This window comes from Ixodes scapularis, unplaced genomic scaffold (assembly GCF_016920785.2).
Source record: "Ixodes scapularis isolate PalLabHiFi unplaced genomic scaffold, ASM1692078v2 ptg000292l_1__unscaffolded, whole genome shotgun sequence".
Taxonomy (NCBI): Eukaryota; Metazoa; Arthropoda; class Arachnida; order Ixodida; family Ixodidae; genus Ixodes; species Ixodes scapularis.
Window position 1 is genome coordinate 1,850,020 of NW_024609951.1, and position 23,115 is coordinate 1,873,134.

The 23,115-nt window shown below is 46.4% G+C and overlaps 1 protein-coding gene across 1 annotated transcript in view; it reads right to left on the reverse strand.

Moving 5' to 3' along the window:
• Positions 1-23,115, reverse strand: part of LOC120845934 (lipase member K-like) — a 67,377-nt gene that overhangs the window by 12,543 nt on the left and 31,719 nt on the right. Inside the window, exons 2-6 of the mRNA XM_040217494.3 lie at positions 21,404-21,605; positions 19,121-19,235; positions 15,939-16,089; positions 9,195-9,287; positions 7,740-7,892 (exon numbers count right to left, since the gene is read on the reverse strand). Coding sequence (XP_040073428.3) covers positions 7,740-7,892; positions 9,195-9,287; positions 15,939-16,089; positions 19,121-19,235; positions 21,404-21,605 — 714 coding nt within the window. The remainder of the gene's footprint in view (positions 1-7,739; positions 7,893-9,194; positions 9,288-15,938; positions 16,090-19,120; positions 19,236-21,403; positions 21,606-23,115) is intronic.

Genomic DNA, 23,115 nt, shown 5'->3' on the forward strand with positions numbered 1-23,115 from the left:
GTTTACATTTCTATAGATGCTATGTTCAGTGCTCGCGCACTGGAAACATCAATTTCCTTAAGAGCTAAGGCTCGTTTTCCGAACTTCTTTGGGTGTCATTGTCACCAGCTCGGAGCACGTGCGCACCAGCTCGGAGCACGTGCATCCAGGGCTCGCGCTGCAGAGCCCGGGAATTCGGGGTTCAATCCCCACCCCTGCCAGGTAAGTTCCGGATGATAATCATACCGGAGTGCGGTCATGTATCACTATCTGTGTGATGCCTGATAAAGGTGCCTTGTGGAGGTTTCTGAGATCACTTTAATATGATGATAACTCACTCTGTCGGCTCTAAGCATCATAGAAATCGGTAAATCATAACGATAGGCGACTAATTTTCCTATTAAAAAGCAATAAAAAATCGCAGACGCCTAGGTCATCTCAAACGATGTGAGGAGCATTGTTCCGACAGCCAGGACAACATGTTATCAATAAGAACGCTAAAATTCCCTGAGCTTGCCAACGCTGTTATAACAAACTGTGTATGCTTTTGTAGATGATAAAAGCAAATAAGAGTAGTCGAAGAATGTTATTTTTTCGCGGAGATGGCACATAATAAAGGAATAATCGTTTCAAAACCAGCGCACTCTATTTTTTTTTTTTTCTTTTTTGTTTCCGCGGGAGTGAAATGTCCAGTCGTCGGCTCTTCGGTTGCATCGTTGTCCGGGGTGCATGGCTAACGAGCCGCGCGCATTCGACATATCACTCCGCTGTTCTACCCGTCGGAGGCGCGAGGGTCCTTCGCTTGCTATTGGCTGACTGTGGTCCTGGTTCCGTAGATGTGGTAGTTGACCTCGGTGTGTTACGATCTTCGATTTTTTTAATTTTTTTTTTATTAGGGAATTCGGTTGCGTATTGTCATGATTCAGATATATCTATGCTGCTTAGAGCCAGCAGAGTGTGTTATCGCCATATTGAGGCGCTCTCAGATTCATTATTAGGGCACCTTTAAAGACCCCAGGCGAGCGGTTGTACTGCGCTGGCACAATTTCGTATCTAGAGATGGGAGGCCCGTCGCCCGCTTTTAGATTCATTAATAGGGCATCTTTAAAGACCCCAGGCGAGCGGTTGTACTGCGCTGGCAAAATTTCTTATCTACAGATGGGAGGCCCGTCGCCCGCTCTCAGATTCAATATTAGGGCACCTTTAAAGACCCCAGGCGAGCGGTTGTACTGCGCTGGCAAAATTTCTTATCTACAGATGGGAGGCCCGTCGCCCGCTCTCAGATTCAATATTAGGGCACCTTTAAAGACCCCAGGCGAGCGGTTGTACTGCGCTGGCAAAATTTCTTATCTACAGATGGGAGGCCCGTCGCCCGCTTTCAGATTCAATATTAGGGCACCTTTAAAGACCCCAGGCGAGCGGTTGTACTGCGCTGGCAAAATTTCTTATCTACAGATGGGAGGCCCGTCGCCCGCTTTCAGATTCAATATTAGGGCATCTTTAAAGACCCCAGGCGAGCGGTTGTACTGCGCTGGCAAAATTTCTTATCTACAGATGGGAGGCCCGTCGCCCGCTCTCAGATTCAATATTAGGGCACCTTTAAAGACCCCAGGCGAGCGGTTGTACTGCGCTGGCAAAATTTCTTATCTACAGATGGGAGGCCCGTCGCCCGCTCTCAGATTCAATATTAGGGCACCTTTAAAGACCCCAGGCGAGCGGTTGTACTGCGCTGGCAAAATTTCTTATCTACAGATGGGAGGCCCGTCGCCCGCTTTCAGATTCAATATTAGGGCACCTTTAAAGACCCCAGGCGAGCGGTTGTACTGCGCTGGCAAAATTTCTTATCTACAGATGGGAGGCCCGTCGCCCGCTTTCAGATTCAATATTAGGGCACCTTTAAAGACCCCAGGCGAGCGGTTGTACTGCGCTGGCAAAATTTCTTATCTACAGATGGGAGGCCCGTCGCCCGCTCTCAGATTCAATATTAGGGCACCTTTAAAGACCCCAGGCGAGCGGTTGTACTGCGCTGGCAAAATTTCTTATCTACAGATGGGAGGCCCGTCGCCCGCTTTCAGATTCAATATTAGGGCACCTTTAAAGACCCCAGGCGAGCGGTTGTACTGCGCTGGCAAAATTTCTTATCTACAGATGGGAGGCCCGTCGCCCGCTCTCAGATTCAATATTAGGGCACCTTTAAAGACCCCAGGCGAGCGGTTGTACTGCGCTGGCAAAATTTCTTATCTACAGATGGGAGGCCCGTCGCCCGCTTTCAGATTCAATATTAGGGCACCTTTAAAGACCCCAGGCGAGCGGTTGTACTGCGCTGGCAAAATTTCTTATCTACAGATGGGAGGCCCGTCGCCCGCTTTCAGATTCAATATTAGGGCACCTTTAAAGACCCCAGGCGAGCGGTTGTACTGCGCTGGCAAAATTTCTTATCTACAGATGGGAGGCCCGTCGCCCGCTCTCAGATTCAATATTAGGGCACCTTTAAAGACCCCAGGCGAGCGGTTGTACTGCGCTGGCAAAATTTCTTATCTACAGATGGGAGGCCCGTCGCCCGCTTTCAGATTCAATATTAGGGCACCTTTAAAGACCCCAGGCGAGCGGTTGTACTGCGCTGGCAAAATTTCTTATCTACAGATGGGAGGCCCGTCGCCCGCTTTCAGATTCAATATTAGGGCACCTTTAAAGACCCCAGGGGAGCGGTTGTACTGCGCTGGCAAAATTTCTTATCTACAGATGGGAGGCCCGTCGCCCGCTCTCAGATTCAATATTAGGGCACCTTTAAAGGCCCCAGGCGAGCGGTTGTACTGCGCTGGCAAAATTTCTTATCTACAGATGGGAGGCCCGTCGCCCGCTTTCAGATTCAATATTAGGGCACCTTTAAAGACCCCAGGCGAGCGGTTGTACTGCGCTGGCAAAATTTCTTATCTACAGATGGGAGGCCCGTCGCCCGCTTTCAGATTCAATATTAGGGCACCTTTAAAGACCCCAGGCGAGCGGTTGTACTGCGCTGGCAAAATTTCTTATCTACAGATGGGAGGCCCGTCGCCCGCTCTCAGATTCAATATTAGGGCACCTTTAAAGACCCCAGGCGAGCGGTTGTACTGCGCTGGCAAAATTTCTTATCTACAGATGGGAGGCCCGTCGCCCGCTTTCAGATTCAATATTAGGGCACCTTTAAAGACCCCAGGCGAGCGGTTGTACTGCGCTGGCAAAATTTCTTATCTACAGATGGGAGGCCCGTCGCCCGCTTTCAGATTCAATATTAGGGCACCTTTAAAGACCCCAGGCGAGCGGTTGTACTGCGCTGGCAAAATTTCTTATCTACAGATGGGAGGCCCGTCGCCCGCTCTCAGATTCAATATTAGGGCACCTTTAAAGACCCCAGGCGAGCGGTTGTACTGCGCTGGCAAAATTTCTTATCTACAGATGGGAGGCCCGTCGCCCGCTTTCAGATTCAATATTAGGGCACCTTTAAAGACCCCAGGCGAGCGGTTGTACTGCGCTGGCAAAATTTCTTATCTACAGATGGGAGGCCCGTCGCCCGCTTTCAGATTCAATATTAGGGCACCTTTAAAGACCCCAGGCGAGCGGTTGTACTGCGCTGGCAAAATTTCTTATCTACAGATGGGAGGCCCGTCGCCCGCTCTCAGATTCAATATTAGGGCACCTTTAAAGACCCCAGGCGAGCGGTTGTACTGCGCTGGCAAAATTTCTTATCTACAGATGGGAGGCCCGTCGCCCGCTTTCAGATTCAATATTAGGGCACCTTTAAAGACCCCAGGCGAGCGGTTGTACTGCGCTGGCAAAATTTCTTATCTACAGATGGGAGGCCCGTCGCCCGCTCTCAGATTCAATATTAGGGCACCTTTAAAGACCCCAGGCGAGCGGTTGTACTGCGCTGGCAAAATTTCTTATCTACAGATGGGAGGCCCGTCGCCCGCTTTCAGATTCAATATTAGGGCACCTTTAAAGACCCCAGGCGAGCGGTTGTACTGCGCTGGCAAAATTTCTTATCTACAGATGGGAGGCCCGTCGCCCGCTTTCAGATTCAATATTAGGGCACCTTTAAAGACCCCAGGCGAGCGGTTGTACTGCGCTGGCAAAATTTCTTATCTACAGATGGGAGGCCCGTCGCCCGCTCTCAGATTCAATATTAGGGCACCTTTAAAGACCCCAGGCGAGCGGTTGTACTGCGCTGGCAAAATTTCTTATCTACAGATGGGAGGCCCGTCGCCCGCTCTCAGATTCAATATTAGGGCACCTTTAAAGACCCCAGGCGAGCGGTTGTACTGCGCTGGCAAAATTTCTTATCTACAGATGGGAGGCCCGTCGCCCGCTTTCAGATTCAATATTAGGGCACCTTTAAAGACCCCAGGCGAGCGGTTGTACTGCGCTGGCAAAATTTCTTATCCACAGATGGGAGGCCCGTCGCCCGCTTTCAGATTCAATATTAGGGCACCTTTAAAGACCCCAGGCGAGCGGTTGTACTGCGCTGGCAAAATTTCTTATCTACAGATGGGAGGCCCGTCGCCCGCTCTCAGATTCAATATTAGGGCACCTTTAAAGACCCCAGGCGAGCGGTTGTACTGCGCTGGCAAAATTTCTTATCTACAGATGGGAGGCCCGTCGCCCGCTTTCAGATTCAATATTAGGGCACCTTTAAAGACCCCAGGCGAGCGGTTGTACTGCGCTGGCAAAATATCTTATCTACAGATGGGAGGCCCGTCGCCCGCTTTCAGATTCAATATTAGGGCACCTTTAAAGACCCCAGGCGAGCGGTTGTACTGCGCTGGCAAAATTTCTTATCTACAGATGGGAGGCCCGTCGCCCGCTCTCAGATTCAATATTAGGGCACCTTTAAAGACCCCAGGCGAGCGGTTGTTCTGCGCTGGCAAAATTTCTTATCTACAGATGGGAGGCCCGTCGCCCGCTTTCAGATTCAATATTAGGGCACCTTTAAAGACCCCAGGCGAGCGGTTGTACTGCGCTGGCAAAATTTCTTATCTACAGATGGGAGGCCCGTCGCCCGCTCTCAGATTCAATATTAGGGCACCTTTAAAGACCCCAGGCGAGCGGTTGTACTGCGCTGGCAAAATTTCTTATCTACAGATGGGAGGCCCGTCGCCCGCTTTCAGATTCAATATTAGGGCACCTTTAAAGACCCCAGGCGAGCGGTTGTACTGCGCTGGCAAAATTTCTTATCTACAGATGGGAGGCCCGTCGCCCGCTTTCAGATTCAATATTAGGGCACCTTTAAAGACCCCAGGCGAGCGGTTGTACTGCGCTGGCAAAATTTCTTATCTACAGATGGGAGGCCCGTCGCCCGCTCTCAGATTCAATATTAGGGCACCTTTAAAGACCCCAGGCGAGCGGTTGTACTGCGCTGGCAAAATTTCTTATCTACAGATGGGAGGCCCGTCGCCCGCTTTCAGATTCAATATTAGGGCACCTTTAAAGACCCCAGGCGAGCGGTTGTACTGCGCTGGCAAAATTTCTTATCTACAGATGGGAGGCCCGTCGCCCGCTTTCAGATTCAATATTAGGGCACCTTTAAAGACCCCAGGCGAGCGGTTGTACTGCGCTGGCAAAATTTCTTATCTACAGATGGGAGGCCCGTCGCCCGCTCTCAGATTCAATATTAGGGCACCTTTAAAGACCCCAGGCGAGCGGTTGTACTGCGCTGGCAAAATTTCTTACCTACAGATGGGAGGCCCGTCGCCCGCTTTCAGATTCAATATTAGGGCACCTTTAAAGACCCCAGGCGAGCGGTTGTACTGCGCTGGCAAAATTTCTTATCTACAGATGGGAGGCCCGTCGCCTGCTTTCAGATTCAATATTAGGGCACCTTTAAAGACCCCAGGCGAGCGGTTGTACTGCGCTGGCAAAATTTCTTATCTACAGATGGGAGGCCCGTCGCCCGCTTTCAGATTCATTATTAGGGCACCTTTAAAGACCCCAGGCGAGCGGTTGTACTGCACTGGCAAAATTTCTTATCTATTGATGGGAGGCCCGTCGCGGCAGACCAAGTTTTAGGCAGTATAAACATTCGCACAACCCAATTTTTCATCCGGCCCCAAAGCACGTTACACCGACACCGGCCTTACTACATTCCGTTCACCCCTAAAATGACAGTGCGGTGGGAGCTACGCGCTTGCCGGACCAATCAGCCACCTCCCTTTTATCACCTGACCCATAGCCTCCTCTATACTGACAAAGCCTGGCAGATCGCCACGAAACGCGGCCGCCAAAAGTGAAAAGGTAGAGTGGCAGACAAGATTCATGTAACGGGCGCCCCGCTGCGGCGAGACGCCGAAACACACCTCTTTTCAGCGATGGAATGTCCGCTCGCTACCGCTTCTTTCTCTTCGGGTTTGGAAACCATGTTTCAGGCCCTCGCCGCTGCAAAACCTGTGCGCTGAATACCGGAATCCCCGAGAAATACTCTGAGCTACCAGATCCTCGCGCTGCGAATCTGCGACCGGGCACTCTATGGCTTCGTCATCAAACTGCCGCAGCCAGGCTTTTATCATAGAGGAGACTATGCCTCACCCCATTCACTGCGCGCGGGTATGCGCAAGAGAGGGTGTTCACATGGCAAAAGATAGAAGTGTGGCTGGTCCAACGAGCACGTAGCTTCCACACCAACGGGCGGTATGGAGCGAAAACAACTTTTGTACGAGTTTTGAGAGACGGGCCAATCTTCTAAGGGGAGAATAGCGACGTCCGGGTACGAAAACGAAGGTCCGAGCAGAGGGGGCTTTCTCCTTTCCCTCCTTTTGAACTGTTTAGTAACGCTGCCAGGCTGCGCAACTTGTAAGCCGAAGAGGAAAGGTAAGAAGAAAGATGTTAAAAAAATCGTTTCATGGCCCCTGTTATTGAATTTCAAGTGCCCTTTAAATGTCCGTCTCGCAGGTGTAACACTAACTGTTCTCGTACCGTAATATTTTTAATGCTTTAGCATACGGACGCTCGTTTTGTGTCTGTCAGTTTCTCAGCGCCGGACAGAAATGGAGAAAGAGTGTTGAGGGTGACGCATGCGACTCTCCTATTGGTCCAAATCCCTGACGTCACACGCGTCACCCTCTCCCTCTCTCCCCGGAGCTGACGAACTGACAGACACCGCCGGGTTTTCGTCAAAAGGACGGTTTTCGTTTTCGTCAAAGGAGCGTAGCACAGCTGGCGCAGAGCGAGAGAGGAGGAGTCGCGGCGCAGATGAATTCGGGCTGCACAGTTGACGCTCTGCTGCGATGTGTGTGTGTAGTTGAAACGATGGATGCGGTTCCATCCACTAGTCATATTGCTGTCGTGATAAACGACGGGAAAGGGATCGCGCACGGACGGAAATGGGTAAAAAGGGGGTAAGAACAACTAATCCTAGCGCATTTCCTCCCAATACACCCCATTAATTGTCAAGTATTTTTTTTATGTTGGACGTATTGTTTAGCAGGAACACCCAAAACTGGACTAAACATTTTTTTCCTCTGATTCTTTTGTGTATAATTGATCTAATATTCACCTTCTCTGCGCTGGCATCTTTGTTTACTAGGCTGTGTCGGGCACTGTAATTATGCGCAGCAGCTCTTTCACGGAATATCTTACGCAGGGCATGTGTCCACAACCCAATGGGCAGCGATTTTTAGCCAGGATTATAGGCACTGTAGAGGTGTATAGCTCCCTTTCAATGAATATATATGTGATGATGCTTGATTACTACGCGAGTCAGCACAATTCTTTTTTTAAAGAAAGCTTACCGTGTTCAGCTGTTCTTGACTGGCCCCAACAACAATGTTGATAGGAAGGAAACAAAGCCCACGAAAGACGTTATTGCAGGCAGCGCCAATCACGGTCTGGGTCAGCTGGCTGGACGTCAGCAGTCCTCCCTTCGTAAAGATGTCGATGAAGTTCTGAGAAACCGACACAAAAATAACCGGATGTAGACCTGTCCGTCGAGCGCAACAATCTGTCCTTTTTCCGAATTACAACTTCGCATCTCTGAATGACGTCCTTTTGTAAGTGCTTAACCTTCGAACTCAATAAGGCAGAGTGTGTAGGAAGGCCAATGACGCCGTTATTTGAAGTGAAATATTGAGGATATGACTGCGTAAGCTGAGTCGAAGTACACTTGGCAGTCTTCTGATTGGTCGATACATTATTTGAATCTGATATGGTCATATTGGAAGATTTTAACCATGCACAGGTGTTTTCGAGTAATTTGACTCAGAAAAGTTGGGGAAAGGTAATTTCTGCCATTCTCAAAACAGAAATATGACTGAACGCATCTACGAATTCGTCAAGGCGCAGCGAGCTTAATATAGAACGGAAAACAGATATGATGATTTTTTTTAAATGCATTAACAAATCCACAATCTGCAAAAAAAAAAAAAAAAAAAAAACTATCTAGATTTGTGTATATTTTGAGTATCGGCAGTTTCCAATATGACATCTTGCGGCCGCGCTTGGCCACACATTTTTATGAAAAATAAAATTAATTGCACGACGGACAGAACTACTGCCATGTGAGAGTATTCGTAAAAGAGATGAGCGATTTGTTTTAGTTTAGTTTGTTCTCAAAAACTAAACTCACTGCATGACAATTTTTTTTTTCCTTTTTGGTCAATATTGATGCCGCGTTCCCCTTGAATTTTTTTAGCCTTTGTATCCAAGGAAACGTACTTAGTAGTACCCGTTTATTTGGTGGTCTCGCTCAAAGTATGACGTAGCTGTCAATACTGAGCTCACCACCCAAGAGGAAAGTGACGTGGCAATGTTTCGGTCTGCATTTTAATTACGAATATTCTACTATTCTATTAAATTCACCACTTTCCGTGACCTATTCCTGCGGGATTTTCTTCACAAAACGTGACTCGGCAGAAATCGTCTGCCCGCCTCTCCGGTCGCAATCAGTGATATTGATCCTTTCATGAAGTAATTAATAATGTCCCATAACGTACCCCGTTCACGTCCATATCAATCACAAGCATTTATTTTTCTAAATTCAATGCCCGATGTTACTTTACTCATCCTTTCCTATGTAATGAATATCAGGTCTGTATGTTTGACTTTCACATGTTTTTAAAGAACCTCAACTCTTTAAATATATATGCCCCGAGGATACAATAAATATACAAATAATTAAGTCAATATATATATATATATATATATTTTTTTTTTAAGTAAGTTTTGGGGTGCACCGTGAAGACACTTACGGCAATTGGTTCAGCGAACGGGGCGAGCAAAGTCAGGGGAGTTTGAATGTGCGTGATGTCTGCGACGGGCGCCATGCCAACCACGAGATTCACCTGGAACGATAAGGCGAAACGGTCGGACACAATAGACCTTTTTCAAAATCACGAAGACGGGAAAACCATATCTTTCATAAGCCCGTCCCTTGTATTAAGATACATGACTTGAGGATGCAATAAACAGGTAAATAATTGAAGGCATACATACCCAAATAAATACATAAACACCTAGATACATAAATGGCGCTGACTGTTTCAACGTCGACCTTGAAAACAATTTGAAATATTATTCTGACGCCCGTGACGGCATTTCCCAAACCCGTGAAAATATTTTACTTTTTTTTTTTTATCAACTTGACGTCCCGCGTTAAAATATTTCTTCCTTCATATTTTGACATCTCAAACTTAGAGCTTTGGAGCTTTGGCCAATTCGGCGTTCCTATCAGACTGGAAATAGATAGAAAGTGCTGGTCAAACAAACATCATCTTGCCTGCATTCGGCATCGCGATTTGACACGCTTTCTTCGAGAACATATTCGCAGTCGATTGCAGTTTGAACATTTGAAGCGATGTTGAATGCACAAAAAAAAAAAAAACTTTCAAAGTACATGAACGATCAGGCCGCACGTGACGTTTGCATGTTTGTGCGCAACATTACAGAATGCAGCTCCGCTGTTTTTTATGAGTTATTTCACGTGGTTTATACAGATAAAAGAGCTCAACATCGTGTAATAAAATCTGCAATTGAATGGGAAATCCGTGCATCTCGTACAACCGCGCCAGAACATTCGTCGGTTCGCACCAGTCAAGAGATATCAAGGTGACAATGCTTGTAATCGTTACCTTTTATTCATAATCCCGATCGTTCCGTAGTTCACCTGCTCTTTATACACGAAGCAAGCAGAAAATGTAAACTGAACAACGAACTCTCGAAACCGCGTAAAAATAAGGCGGGAGCCAGAGGCCAAGCGAGATTGCAGCCAAATGAAGACGCGCTCGCAAGATATGAAGGCACAAACAGATTGCACAGTTTCTTAGTGTTACGTAAAGAGCAAGCAATTGGGCCTTTTTATGTTTATGATTGGCTCAGCGATGATATAACAGGTGCAAACACATTACGAACATCATGGTGGTGCGCTGTGCACTCTCAACAAAAGGGTTGTCGTAGGGTACTACACTTGGCGTAGTCAGAAGCCGTCACCGTCAGAAGCCGGATCACTTGCGGCAAGCTGTGCTTGCCGCAAGTGATCCGGCGTTTTCGGTTGACAGCTGCGAGGCGAAGCATCACCGATTTAAGCGGCGTCGGTTCCGATCGTTCAACGCTCCTGCTCACCTGTTAGCATTCGTTATTCACTTTCAAGTCACTGGTAATCCTCACCGCGTCTGTGCACGCACTTTGCGCTATTCACCGCACGGAACACCCTTCAACTGGCTATGCGACTGATCCCATTTGGACGAGAGGCCGAGAACCGAACCAGACCGAACCCTTTGTGGCTGCTACGTGGAGCCATGGAACGCCTCCATGTTTTTCACTCAAATAAGTAGACACATAAACGCGCGACTTCTTGAATTGGGCGGTGACACGCGCCACCTAACGGACAGCGCTCAAACTAAAGAAAAAAGAAACCAGCAATTCTTGCAAAGAGCGCCTCGCCAGACAATGCCGTATGTACACATCCCACGCCACACTTCACTCATACGCGACATACAAACATCACAGCATTTCATACATCAACGCATTCAGAAAGAGCACAAGATACAACATCACATATTGACACTCTACATTCCTATACACACGTCTAGTCGACACCACCAGCTTATATACTGCTGTATTTTATGTGACCGATTAGGATGGTGACCACTGTCATATTTTGCATCAATACGAAAAGACTGTGCAAGATTTAGCCGTATATATTCTTTTCCTCTACTGTCCTTAGGAAAGCGCTCGTAATTGTAATGTAGGGCCATTGCAAAAGTGAACTGCAGGTTATAAATAAGTTTGAATAGTTGCTACACGTCACATTTTGAACAGTTTCGTTTTCTCGCTTGCCTACACTTCAAGTATACAGAAGCCTGTTTAATTAAATGTATTAATTATCGAAAACATTTTCTGCAATCACAACTTTCTGAACACACCGATGCATTTTCTTTTCTCTTTTTACATATCCAGACTGACTTTAGCGGCGGTTGGGTACACGTTGAGTACACTGAGCACGCGCAGGTGATTTTAGCGAAGCCCGTCCGCCGGTCCTTTCCGAAGCGTTATTTCAGTTTTCTTCTTTTCGCTAAATATCCGTTCTATGCGCTCGCGCCAAGAGGACAGTGCAGAATTGCTGCTTTCGAGCCCGTGCCTTCACCTGCAACGAACACGAAATACGTATGCTAAATTATCTAAATCCTGGTTGAGACAGTAGTGTTTGACTGCGTGCGTCTGACTTCGTGGCGGCAGCAAGAAATCAGGACATCCCTGCTGCTTATATCGCGTGCCAAGATGATTCCTTGAATTGGATTCCACGCTTGATACGAAGCACAGACGTGCCGGTGAGTGGCTTTCGGTTCTCGACGCAACACTGTCAAACGCTAGTGTCTGAACCGGCTTTCTTTGAAGCATTTTTTTATCGAGTATGCTCGATGAAATGTGCCAAATGAACCAGAGAAGGCGAATCATGTACCTCGAGACAGAGAAATAGTGAAATACACGGACATGCTCCCAAATATCTGTGTACGTTCGTCCTGTCCGGCCTCAGTCGTGGTGTTCATTGCTTCATACTTCACTGCACTTGAAAACAAAACATTGGGTACGACAGGCGCGCAAGTTCGGCGGAACCGAGGAGGCCAGTTGCAACTGATCTGCACGCAGAACTGACCGATCACACCTTTATTGAGAGCACGCTCTTTACTGAACCGCACAATAAAAGACGACGAGAGTATCTCGTCCGGCGAACATTCAAGTCAACTCACGCCTTGAAGGTAAACATGTTCGGCAGATATCTGCCTGGTTGGGTGAATTTAAATGTAAAGAATAAAGAAATGCGCCAACCAAAAAGTCGAAAAATTGTCCCAACGTTTCGAAACAGTTCGTTTCTTCCTCAGGGGCGACTAAACGGGATAATAGCTTCTTTGTCTTTCTTTGAACTGGCTATCTCTTCTTCTTCATTGTCGATTGCTGGTTGTCTTCGTTTCGCCTGCGCCGTCTTGATTGTATCTCGTAACCCATGAACATATAAACTGGGTAAGGTGCCTAGAGACCTATTGATGTTATTTGCGGTGTTTTGAATATGCCAGGATTCTATCAGCTGTCTTCTGCGTAGGTTCGTCTCAGTACCCAGAATGCTTGCATCTTCAAATCCGATACGGTGGTCATTAACTTCACAGTGCCCCGCCTCCTACATTGGAGAAACTAAAAACGTCCAAGAACGGCTCCGTCAACACAAAAATGACGTACGCAACTTCGACCGCGAACGCAGTGCTCTGGCGGAGCACTGTGAAGTTAATGACCACCGTATTGGATTTGAAGATGCAAGCATTCTGGGTACTGAGACGAACCTACGCAGAAGACAGCTGATAGAATCCTGGCATATTCAAAACACCGCAAATAACATCAATAGGTCTCTAGGCACCTTACCCAGTTTATATGTTCATGGGTTACGAGATACAATCAAGACGGCGCAGGCGAAACGAAGACAACCAGCAATCGACAATGAAGAAGAAGAGATAACCAGTTCAAAGAAAGACAAAGAAGCTATTATCCCGTTTAGTCGCCCCTGAGGAAGAAACGAACTGTTTCGAAACGTTGGGACAATTTTTCGACTTTTTGGTTGGCGTATTTCTTTATTCTTTACAACTCACGCCTGTGCGTAGCTTCCTGTGCTTTTCTAGTTAAGTTCCTCGAGCACGACGCCAGCTGCCAGCTGTTTACTGCTGGACATGGTAAAACCCGCGACGGAACCAAAAAGGACAACCGCGATGCTTTTTATCTGCCTCGGGTTTTAGCAGGTGCCTACCAAGGTTGCCTGTACTTGTTTGTTTTCTGCCAGTTTAGGCGAACTGAGCCACACGCTTGTTCCGACCGGTTCAAATTTGAATAAATGATAACCAACGCACAAAAAAAAAAACAAGTTTCAAGTACTTCTTGAGATTTTTGAAGTGACTTTTACTATTGAACGACTGCATGCACTTGAATGTTCAATTCAAGAGTTTATAAAACGCGACTACCCCATGCTTGTCACCTGCCAACAGGGTGCTAACTCTCAATGGCTCGAGCCCAGTGGGTAGTTAAGTAAGCCTGTGGGGTAGTTACAGCCGTCAAAACGCACGATGACGAGGGGGGTGCTCACTTTTCTTAGAGTGTAGTTTATAAATAAATATTGAACAGTTTCTCGTCTTGATTGTTCGTTTTTTATTCCCGACATGTCTCCCTCGATAAAAGACGTTTATGCGCCCGAACGAGACAATTCAACAAAGTGCACCTATATATTGTAGAAACAAATTGACAAAAGAAAAAACATTCGCCTAATTTGTTACATAAACATGCACCCAAAAGTATACGGCCTTCTAATAATCAGTGCTTTTGTGTGTACGGGTTTATTATTACTTCTTTTCGTCATTCCTGGGTGTTTTGCGAATTTTTTTAATCCACAGATTCGGTATTTATCGTTAACAGTTCCTTTTTTCCCATCACACAAACAGTTGAATGTTTATCGGGAATTAAAGCAAATAGGACAGGGGCATTGGGATCCCCATCCTCCTCAGAACATTCACAATTTCCCGAACACATGAAAAATGTTTCGGTACAGATAAGAAAAAAAAGACGCGAGACAAAACGCAGTTTTAGTAGATCGTTCCGATACTTCCGATACGAATACCTGATACTCCGCCGACGCCATTGCGCATGCATCGTATCGCTAGCATTTATCGTTACCGGAGATGTGCGAACGATTCACTAAAACTTCCAAATAAGCGTTTTTTCCTTGGAAAGAAGCAGCCTCGTTGACACTTCAATTAGGGGATGTGTTCCGGACCAACACAAACTTAAGCTGAAGATTAAGGTTTCTCTCAGTAAAGATTTGGATTTTCTTATTCAAGGAAAGCTCTAGTTGTTTTTGTTGTTTTCGCTTTTCCTCGATTTTTATGAAACATGCTCGGGGACAGTTTCCGGTTTTGATTCGGGAGTTTTAGCAGGAGGGGGATGGCGAACGCCTGGGGGGCCCCAAACAGCTTGGCGCGTCGCACACAGCATGCGCGGACCTTCTACGCATGGGCAGCGCGACGCCCCAACATATTTCTGAGACCCAAGGCTTCAAGGGCCCCACTCGAAAACCTTCGATTGGGTATCTACCCGAAACACAAAACCATAGTTATGATGAATGAGGCTGCGATTCCGTTAGTGCCAAGCGGGGAAGTTGCTGTTAAGATTAGCTTGCACAGTGCAGTAAGTATACTACTTCTAAGCTGGGATCTTTAATATGTCTTGTCTGCTTTAATTCTTTGAGTTAGCATAAGGACTCAAGGTGGTGTATCAAGGCACGCTTTGCAACGCGATTATTGCTCGTGCCTCAAGGACCATTCGAAGCTAACATTTTGTTTAAATGTTCTTTTTTAAATATGTAAATTCTGATAATTAAAAACGGCACCGTGACAAAACAGCACACGACAAAACAGCACCGTAAAAACAGGATGCGTCAGAACAGCACGATTTCAAAATATCACAGCGACAAAACAGCGTACGTCCAAATAACCCACCACAAAAAGCACAGCGTCAAAAACAGCACATTGACAACATAGCCTGTGGCGTTAAAAATGCATGTGCCATACCAGCTCTGGACAACGGAAGGGTGTTATGTATAGCAAAATACAGTCGCTACAAATTAGAAATTACAATACTATATGCCTGGCTGCTAACGGTTGCCTTATGCTGTCAAGCATGTTTTTAACAATTCTAATGTTTTGTATAATTAGACCACATGGTCATGTTCCCAAACATATAATTAACTCGCATTAAAAATTATTCAGTGTTTTACACCATATGTTTTTGTGGCTCTTTAAACTCAACCTGAAAAAAGCGTCCCTATTAAAAGAGTATTCTTGAAAGCTTCATTGCTGCCCGTTGTAAGGTTTGCGAATTCCAAGTCACAGAGGAGTCTTTGTTTATAAAAAAACAATGGATTTTTTTAATACTTCACTTAGAACGATAATGCACAAATATAATCAACAAGGTACCATCGCATATGTTCCACTAAAATTAAGATCTTTAGGGAGTTACAAATTATTTGTACCTTGACAGTAGAGGTAGGGTAAAATATAACTGTACACGTTATAAATACGCACACTCTCCCAACATACCAATAACGCAAGGTGAAAATAATAAATAAAATATACTTTACGTGGGGGGCTTTTTTTTCCCAAGCGACGTTTAGACGCTGTGCTGTTTTGGCATGTGCATTCATGTACCTGTGATGCATTGAGCTAGAGCTGTTTTATCGCGTGGTTTTTTACGTATGCTGTCTTGTCGCCGCGCTATTTTGACGACGTGCTGTTTGGACCGTGCTGTTTGTGTCGTGTGATGTTTTGACATGTGCTGTTCTGGCGCGCTCCTCCAAAATACATCTCCGACATCCGGCCTGAAAAAAATTAACTTAAAACTAAACAGGCACACAACGTTTCAGACAGTCATAGTTAATGCTAAAATAACAGTTTGCAAAATCTCACCTTGTCATTATACGCTAGCCTTGTGGAGAGTAGAACCAGCGTAACGGTGAATCCTTGAGACCAGGTAAGGAGGCTGATTTCACCAAATCCCGTCTGGGAAATTATGTAGTCTATTGCAGCTGCAAGGTCGTACCGGCCGATCTTGTCGAAACTGAGCAAAGGAGTGGCAAACAAAATGAACACACAGTTGCACCACATTTGTACCGCACAACTTACTTAACTTTAAGAAAATCATATTACGATTTCTTATATATATATATATATATATCTTGGCTACTTCTGGATTGTCGAGCAACACTGTCGTTAGAGCTTCGTACACTCATTACTACGTACGATTTATTAATCGGAATTTACGGTTCCAAAAAAATTTAAAGATATCTCGGGCAGTATTTAGGTGTTGCATTGCCAAATACAGTGCAGATGCACCGTACGTGGCCTAATTTTGCTTCAAAAGTTTATCTTTCGAGAATTTTAATTAAAAAAAAATCGCTTGTCGGGCACCTTTCTTCTATCCCATTTATATATCTTCAAGTTTCCTTCCCGTGTTTAGGGTTTAAACATTATGTTCTTTTGACCATCACAGGAGATCCAAAATTGCCATCATGCGCGACCTAATCCCTCAGTTGGAAACGTCAACACAAATCATAACACAATATTTTTTTATATATATATAAACGTGAAGAAAAAAAACGACCGTCGAAATCTGTTTTTTGCGGTTACATCCCAGCAGGAAAATTGTGTTTTGGGCTCGGTGGTGTTCAGACATTGAACGGCCGGACTGCGGGGTGCTTCAACTTTAGCGATTTTTGCCGGAGTCGTGTCGCCTCACGATTTCTGAAGCAAGTGAACAGTCCTTTACTCCCCTGCACAAACCGGGCAAGTGTAACTTTCGCGGATATTTTTTTTTTTGACAAGTCTGTAAAGTTTAAAATAAGAACACCCCGCATTATGTCCGTTAGGCCGTATAACTCAGATGTACAGGCCGCATTAATGCACCTTCCGCTATTTTTTTTTTCAACAAGTTAGGAAAGTCTGAAAACAAATCACCCTGCTTTTTTTGTTTAGGGACTCTAGGGAGCTTAAAAACATAATATATCTTCTCTGTCAAGCGCATATATTAAACTCTTGCTCTAAAAAAAAATCTATCTTACAGAAAATATTTCAGCGATAGACTCGATCGTTCTGTAGACGTAAAAATATCTTAAAGCAGATAGTTTGCCAGATTATTTTTTGACAGTTCCGATTTCGGAAATATTTGGTTTGTGTAAACTTTGCAACCTTTTGGCATAAAACCCCTTTTATATTCGTTTGCCTTGACGTGTAGTGACATGCGCCCAGTTCTGCGCGCGCGCGCATGGACCTTTTGGTCTGTAATGCAGTTGTTGCCGGCGACAACCAGCTGGCAGTGTCTGTGGCGACGCTGCTCCATTTTAACGCAGAACTGATGTCTTACTGAAGCTAGCTTCGATTAAGCATTGAAGATAGTCAGCGAAGCGTGCAAGGTAGCAGAGAATATGTCGGCTGCCAAAAAACCTGCGCCGATCGATAGATCTTTGCGAATTTAAAACTTTCCAAAAGAAAAAAAAAAAAAAACAACCTAAGAGAGGATTTTAAGACGCTTCGAGAGGACCGCCAGCTGCAAAAGCTTCGAAGGCAATGCCATGAAAAACTGAGGGAGACGAGGAGACAAGAGCGGCCGGGGACGTCAGAACGTCAAACCGTTTCTGGTAGACACAAAACTAGCTGCCAAGGCCTCTACTCCAAATTCGAAAGCGTCACATTTCCAAACTCCTGCGTCCATCGTTTCGTGTTCGAAGTGTGACTGTAAACAAAGGCAGCTAGCTTTTTTGTCTAGCCACTAATCATGCCAGTCATAGTTCGTTGTTTCGACGTGCCCACGTGATCTAGACTATTTTCTCTCAGCTTCTTCACGCACAGCCCCCAAAGAAACGAAAAGTTGACATGACGATGCTGCCGCGGCGTCGCGGTGAAGGTTTAAACTGGAAATAGCGTCCGCTGCGTTCTAGTTACACGCAATTCTGCATATGACGGCTTAATCGATAGATTCAAATAAAACTGCCTACTTGCATTCCAACGTGCAACACCTTGGAGGTACGTGGGTAATCATTAATACTAAAAGCGGCCTTTACTTCCCACATTGTGCAATGCATGAGGTACAGTATTTATGCGTAGATCGGTTATATTTCTTTAAAAGACATCTAACAATTGTTTCAGGGAGTGAGTACAAGTATATGGTTTATGTACTTTCCCGTTAAATATAGCGGGGAAATGTACGACTCGTAACACAACGACTTCAGGCCGTAACGAGGCATCACACGACCCGATGTCCTGCTATATTGTGACGTGATATGACATCGCGGTTTGGAGTGACGTCAGATCATGTGGTGTTTATCTCTCGCTATATTTAGCGAGAAACTGAAGTCACACTGTGAAGTTGTGCTTTCCAGTGGCGTCATATGCTCACAGGTCATATGCTCACTCCTCACTCCGCATGACGCCATTGTGTCACCTGATACTATGATGCAGTGGCGTACCAACTTGTTTTTGAGTGAGGGGGCAAACCAGACCCATACCCCCCCCCCCCCCCCCCAGTGCCGGGGGGAGGTGCCCTTGGTATCCCATGGGCGCCGCCAGCCACTGTTAGCCCTGCCCAGTGGCGGCTCTTTAAGGGGGGGGGGGGGGGGCAAAACACATGCCTTGCCCACCCCCACCCCCCCACACTCTGAGAAATGTGGGGGCAAGCGCCCCCCTTGCCCCCCCCCCCCCCCCCGGTTGGTACGCCGATGCTATGATCTCGCGTGACGTAGATTTCCCGACTGAATTTAGCGGAGAAATCCACAGACAGACAGGTGGCCTATCAAATTTCTGGGTGTTCGGCTGAGTTCCGCCAAAAAGACTTACATGCTTTAAAATTCGAATTCATCCAGCAATTTACCTGGCTCAGCTGCTTGCTCATAAGAATGTATGCTTACTGGTCGTACGTAAGAACACAAGCGTACGGTTATGCAATTAATATTTTAGGAACCATTTCAGCGTGCGTGGCGAATGTCGCCCTGATGCCAGTTGGAACAACATATATGTTTTTGGTATTGTTGTTGTTGAACAGGGTAAAAATGCTCAGACAACAGACCTGATTACGCAGTGAACATGTGATAACTTGCCTCCATTCCCAGAATTCACGGTCCCTGGTAGTGAGCGTCTCGTGGTGATTAGAGTATGGCGTTCCCCTGGTGTTGATGAGCCAGACGTCAAAACCGGCATCGGCGAGGAGAAAACCTGTAAATAGGCCATTAACCTTGCTACCACATTAAGGAACAGTTTTTTCATGTTTATTTAACCAGGTTCTGCTTACAGCGCTCTTGAGGCACTGATAAGGTGTCTTACCAATACCACTTACAAAACAAGACACGCCCCAAAACAGGAAACAACGACTGCAAAAGGCGGTTTCGAACTGACTCATGTAATACGCGTTCGGATTCCAGGGTAGATGTGACAACAATTTCCTGATGTTTGCAGTAGCTACTAGGAGTTGTAATGAGAGTTTGTACAGGTCTTTAGTAAAAGGTGGTGTTAGATACCGGGTTATACTGGCTAGGTTTGAACCAATTACTATATTCTAGTGCTGGTAACCATTACCCTATTTACTCGCACAATGAACGCACTTGCGTAATGAACGCACCCTTCAAGTCGGCTCTCAAAATTTTGACTTTTTTTTTTTCACTCGCGTAATAAACGCACTCCACACTCGGACGTCAAAACTTTGAACCCCTCCCCCACGCGCGCGAAATGAACGCACTTTTTTTATCCTGGAGCAGCGAGATCGCGAAAGCATGGGCAGTTGGGCGAGCAAAACACCTTGCAAAAGGCGTTAAAAAAATTCGCGAAGATCCTACGGAAGCAAGAAAAAAAAAACATGGAGGGGAGGTTTTTTTTAGCACAGCCCAGTCTGGACTTCGGGTTCGCGCGCCGCCGCGCGCAAGGAAGTAAGAAAGGGAAGCGGAGAAGCGCTCTAAGCGAACGAAACAGCTTGCGAAAGGCGGCAAAAAGAATAAAAAAAAGAACCACGGAACTGAGAAAACCAAAACAAAGAGGAGCTTTTTTTTTCTTTTTTTTTTGCACAGCGCAGTTTGGTTACGAGGAGTCGCGCGCCGCGCGCAAGGAGGTTTTCTTAGCGGAGAAGCCCTCTAAAGCAAACGAAACAACTTGCGAAAGGCGGCAAAAGAAACAAAAACAAAACAACGGAACTGAAAAAAGAAAAAGAGGAGCTTTTTTTTTCTTCTTAAGGAGATGAGAAAGATAAGCGGAGAGCCCTCGCCTAAGCAAACAAAACAGCTTGCGAAAGGCGGCAAAAAGAACCCAACGAACTAAGAAAAAAAGAAAACAAAGATTTTTTTTTTCCACAGCTTAGTTTAGTTGCGGGGTCGGCCGCCGCGCGCAGAGATAAGAAGTTACTTCGATTTTTTCAGGATAAAAGGTCCGTTCATTATGCGAGTAAATAGGGACGCAAAAATTTTACTTCACGTAATGAACGTCCCCCCCCCCCCCCCCCCCAACTTTGCATCGATTTTTCGGGAAAAAAAGTGCGTTCATTCTGCGAGTAAATACGGTACTATTTAGGGTTGGTAAGATCTTGGTTTCATCGTGAATCAAAAGACAGAGGCTGGAAGCCTTACAAAAAGGATACTCACTTATTAAAGACGCAAAGTCACGGCGAATTTATTATACTTGGTCATTTTAGCCGATGATAGTACACAAACAGAAAGATTACAAACTGCCCGACGTTGCGTTTCTGAAGCTGTTTGGCTGGCCCTAAGCGGAGCGAAAGTTCGTCTGCTTCTTTTTGCAGGAATTGTTGTGACATCTGAACTCCGAGCTCTGCTTGGCTTGATTAGAAGGATAGTGCGTAGACATCAAGGCAGCTAGCATTCAGGTCTACCTTTATCCTTCCAATCAAAGCGAATAGGAGATCGGCACACTTATGTGACCGCAACCGTTGCGCGAGAAGCAGACGAACTTGCGCTCCGCATTGGCTCGTAACGTCAAGCTTCGCCTTGACTTGAGTCATGAAGTATGGTGCATGGAACGAGTCTCCAATGACTGTGTTTGCCGCGTCTAAAAACGTTGTGCTTCGATTTCCGCTGATGGCGTGTAACAGCAAATGTGGTGAATGTCTCAAGCGCCTGTTCCGCAGCTGGTCGCGCTCTCTAGCTTGGAAGTCCACAGACAGCAATTCGGACGCCACGACAAAAGTGACGCTCTCGTTCGCTCTGCTTGCCGGAACAGGCTAAACACACCATTCGGAAAGCGTTCCGGGCACCGTACTAGAGATGAAACGAAGTGTACCAGCATATGCGCCAAGCACTTACTAGTTTTTTGTTAGCAGATACCACTGGCTTTCTTTGAAAAAACGTTGGAAGAACAGTTACTTTCTGACGGATACTCACCTGGGCTTTCCAGGGGATTGTTCATGACATAATCTGCCGCCGACGAGATGACACCGTGCACACACAAGACCGGGGTTCGGGTTTGGCCCTGACCGGTTTCTGAGAGACCGTGAGGGATGCGGTCAATCTCCAGGATGTAGCCGTCCTCCGTGGTCACGTGGTGCCGCTCGGCCGGATAACCCCATTTCTTGATCAAACCAATCTGCGCCGCACGGTTAAGACTGTTAGCCCACTGCAACTTTGAGCACGTGTAGTGAAAGCCTACGCTTCAGAACCTATAGGAATCCTTGATCAATCTCCACTCCTGCCTGTTTAGACCTGGGTGAGCATTGCACCGGCGTGCAGTCGTGTGTCCCTAATGCGTAGTGCACGTGACAGACCCTGGCTAACTGTGGTACTGTGGTGGCAAAATTTATTATCTGCAGCGGGCACTCTAACCCGCATTGGGGACTTACTATTATGCGCCGTTTAAACAGGCATACTGAGGGTAAAAGTAAAACAACCTCCTTTGAGCACGGTTTATAACCCCAGCATATCTTGTATAAAAGGTGAATGTTATATCTGCATAAACTAAAGCTTTTCTGCGCCAACAGCACGGTCAGGAATATTCCGTTTCACCTTACAGCGGAAGCTACGAGCCATACTAACTTCGCCAGGCGATGAAAGAATGGGCAAGCACTTGGCAGGCCGGGAAGAAGGAGACACACCTCATCTCCTCTCTAACGTTCCAAGTGCTCTCCCTTTCTCGCCTCGCCCCATATTGCCCTCCTCCACCGTCCCGCCTTGTTAGTGCTCGCCCTCTCTTTTCGCCTGGCGTTGCCTTCGCATGCACCGCACACAACTAGTAGCACGGGTAAAGCTAATCCAGAGCTGTGAACCATAGGGAGTATTCACTGGCGGTCATAGCTAAGCTCGCTGCTGCATGGTTTTGTACGAATTTTGAGTAGCAAGTTAATCTTCTATAATCTTCTAGAGGGAGAGTAGCGACTTCTGGGGAAGCCTGGTACATACAAAGGAAAGTCCCGGTGATAAGAGCATTTTTCCTTCTCCTCTTCTATTGCGGTTACCCGAGAGCTGACGGGAAACTCTTCCCGGGCATGCGCTGTGAGCAGTTACCTCAAATATGGCGTCCAGTGAATACCACCTACAGCAAGTTACAGCTCAAGAAGGTAGGGTGAAGGGAAGGAGGGCCGAAGAGGAGAAAGCAGACGGAAAGCTGGAGAGAGGAGATTTCCCCCTCTTTTCTTCAGCGCTCCGTCTTCTTCCTCCTCCCCTGCCTTTCTTTTCCTCGCCCTACCGTCTAGAGTTGTAGCGAACTACAGTGACATGACCGCATGCCCTGCTAGGAGCTGCACCCTCCCAAAGGTCACTTGATATTCGCACAACATTAAATTGGCTAAGTTAGCAGGTGGCGTCCCCTGCTCTCAATTCTAAGGGTAAAGGGGTAGAGAGGTGTACGCCCCCTCCCCGACACGTGTCTTCATACTTCCTCCTTCACAAAATATAATTCGGGCTAGAAAAGTTGTGAAGACCTCAAATAAATTTATTATTTGTTTAATATTAGTAAATTGTCTCCACGACGTCGTCTTTTTTTTTTTTTTTTTTTTACAACTTTACTTTTCTTTGACGCCGGCGCCGCAAATAATAAAATGCAACTAGGGCCCCCGGGGCAAAAATATTCATGGCACACACCCCTTCATACCCCACCACAT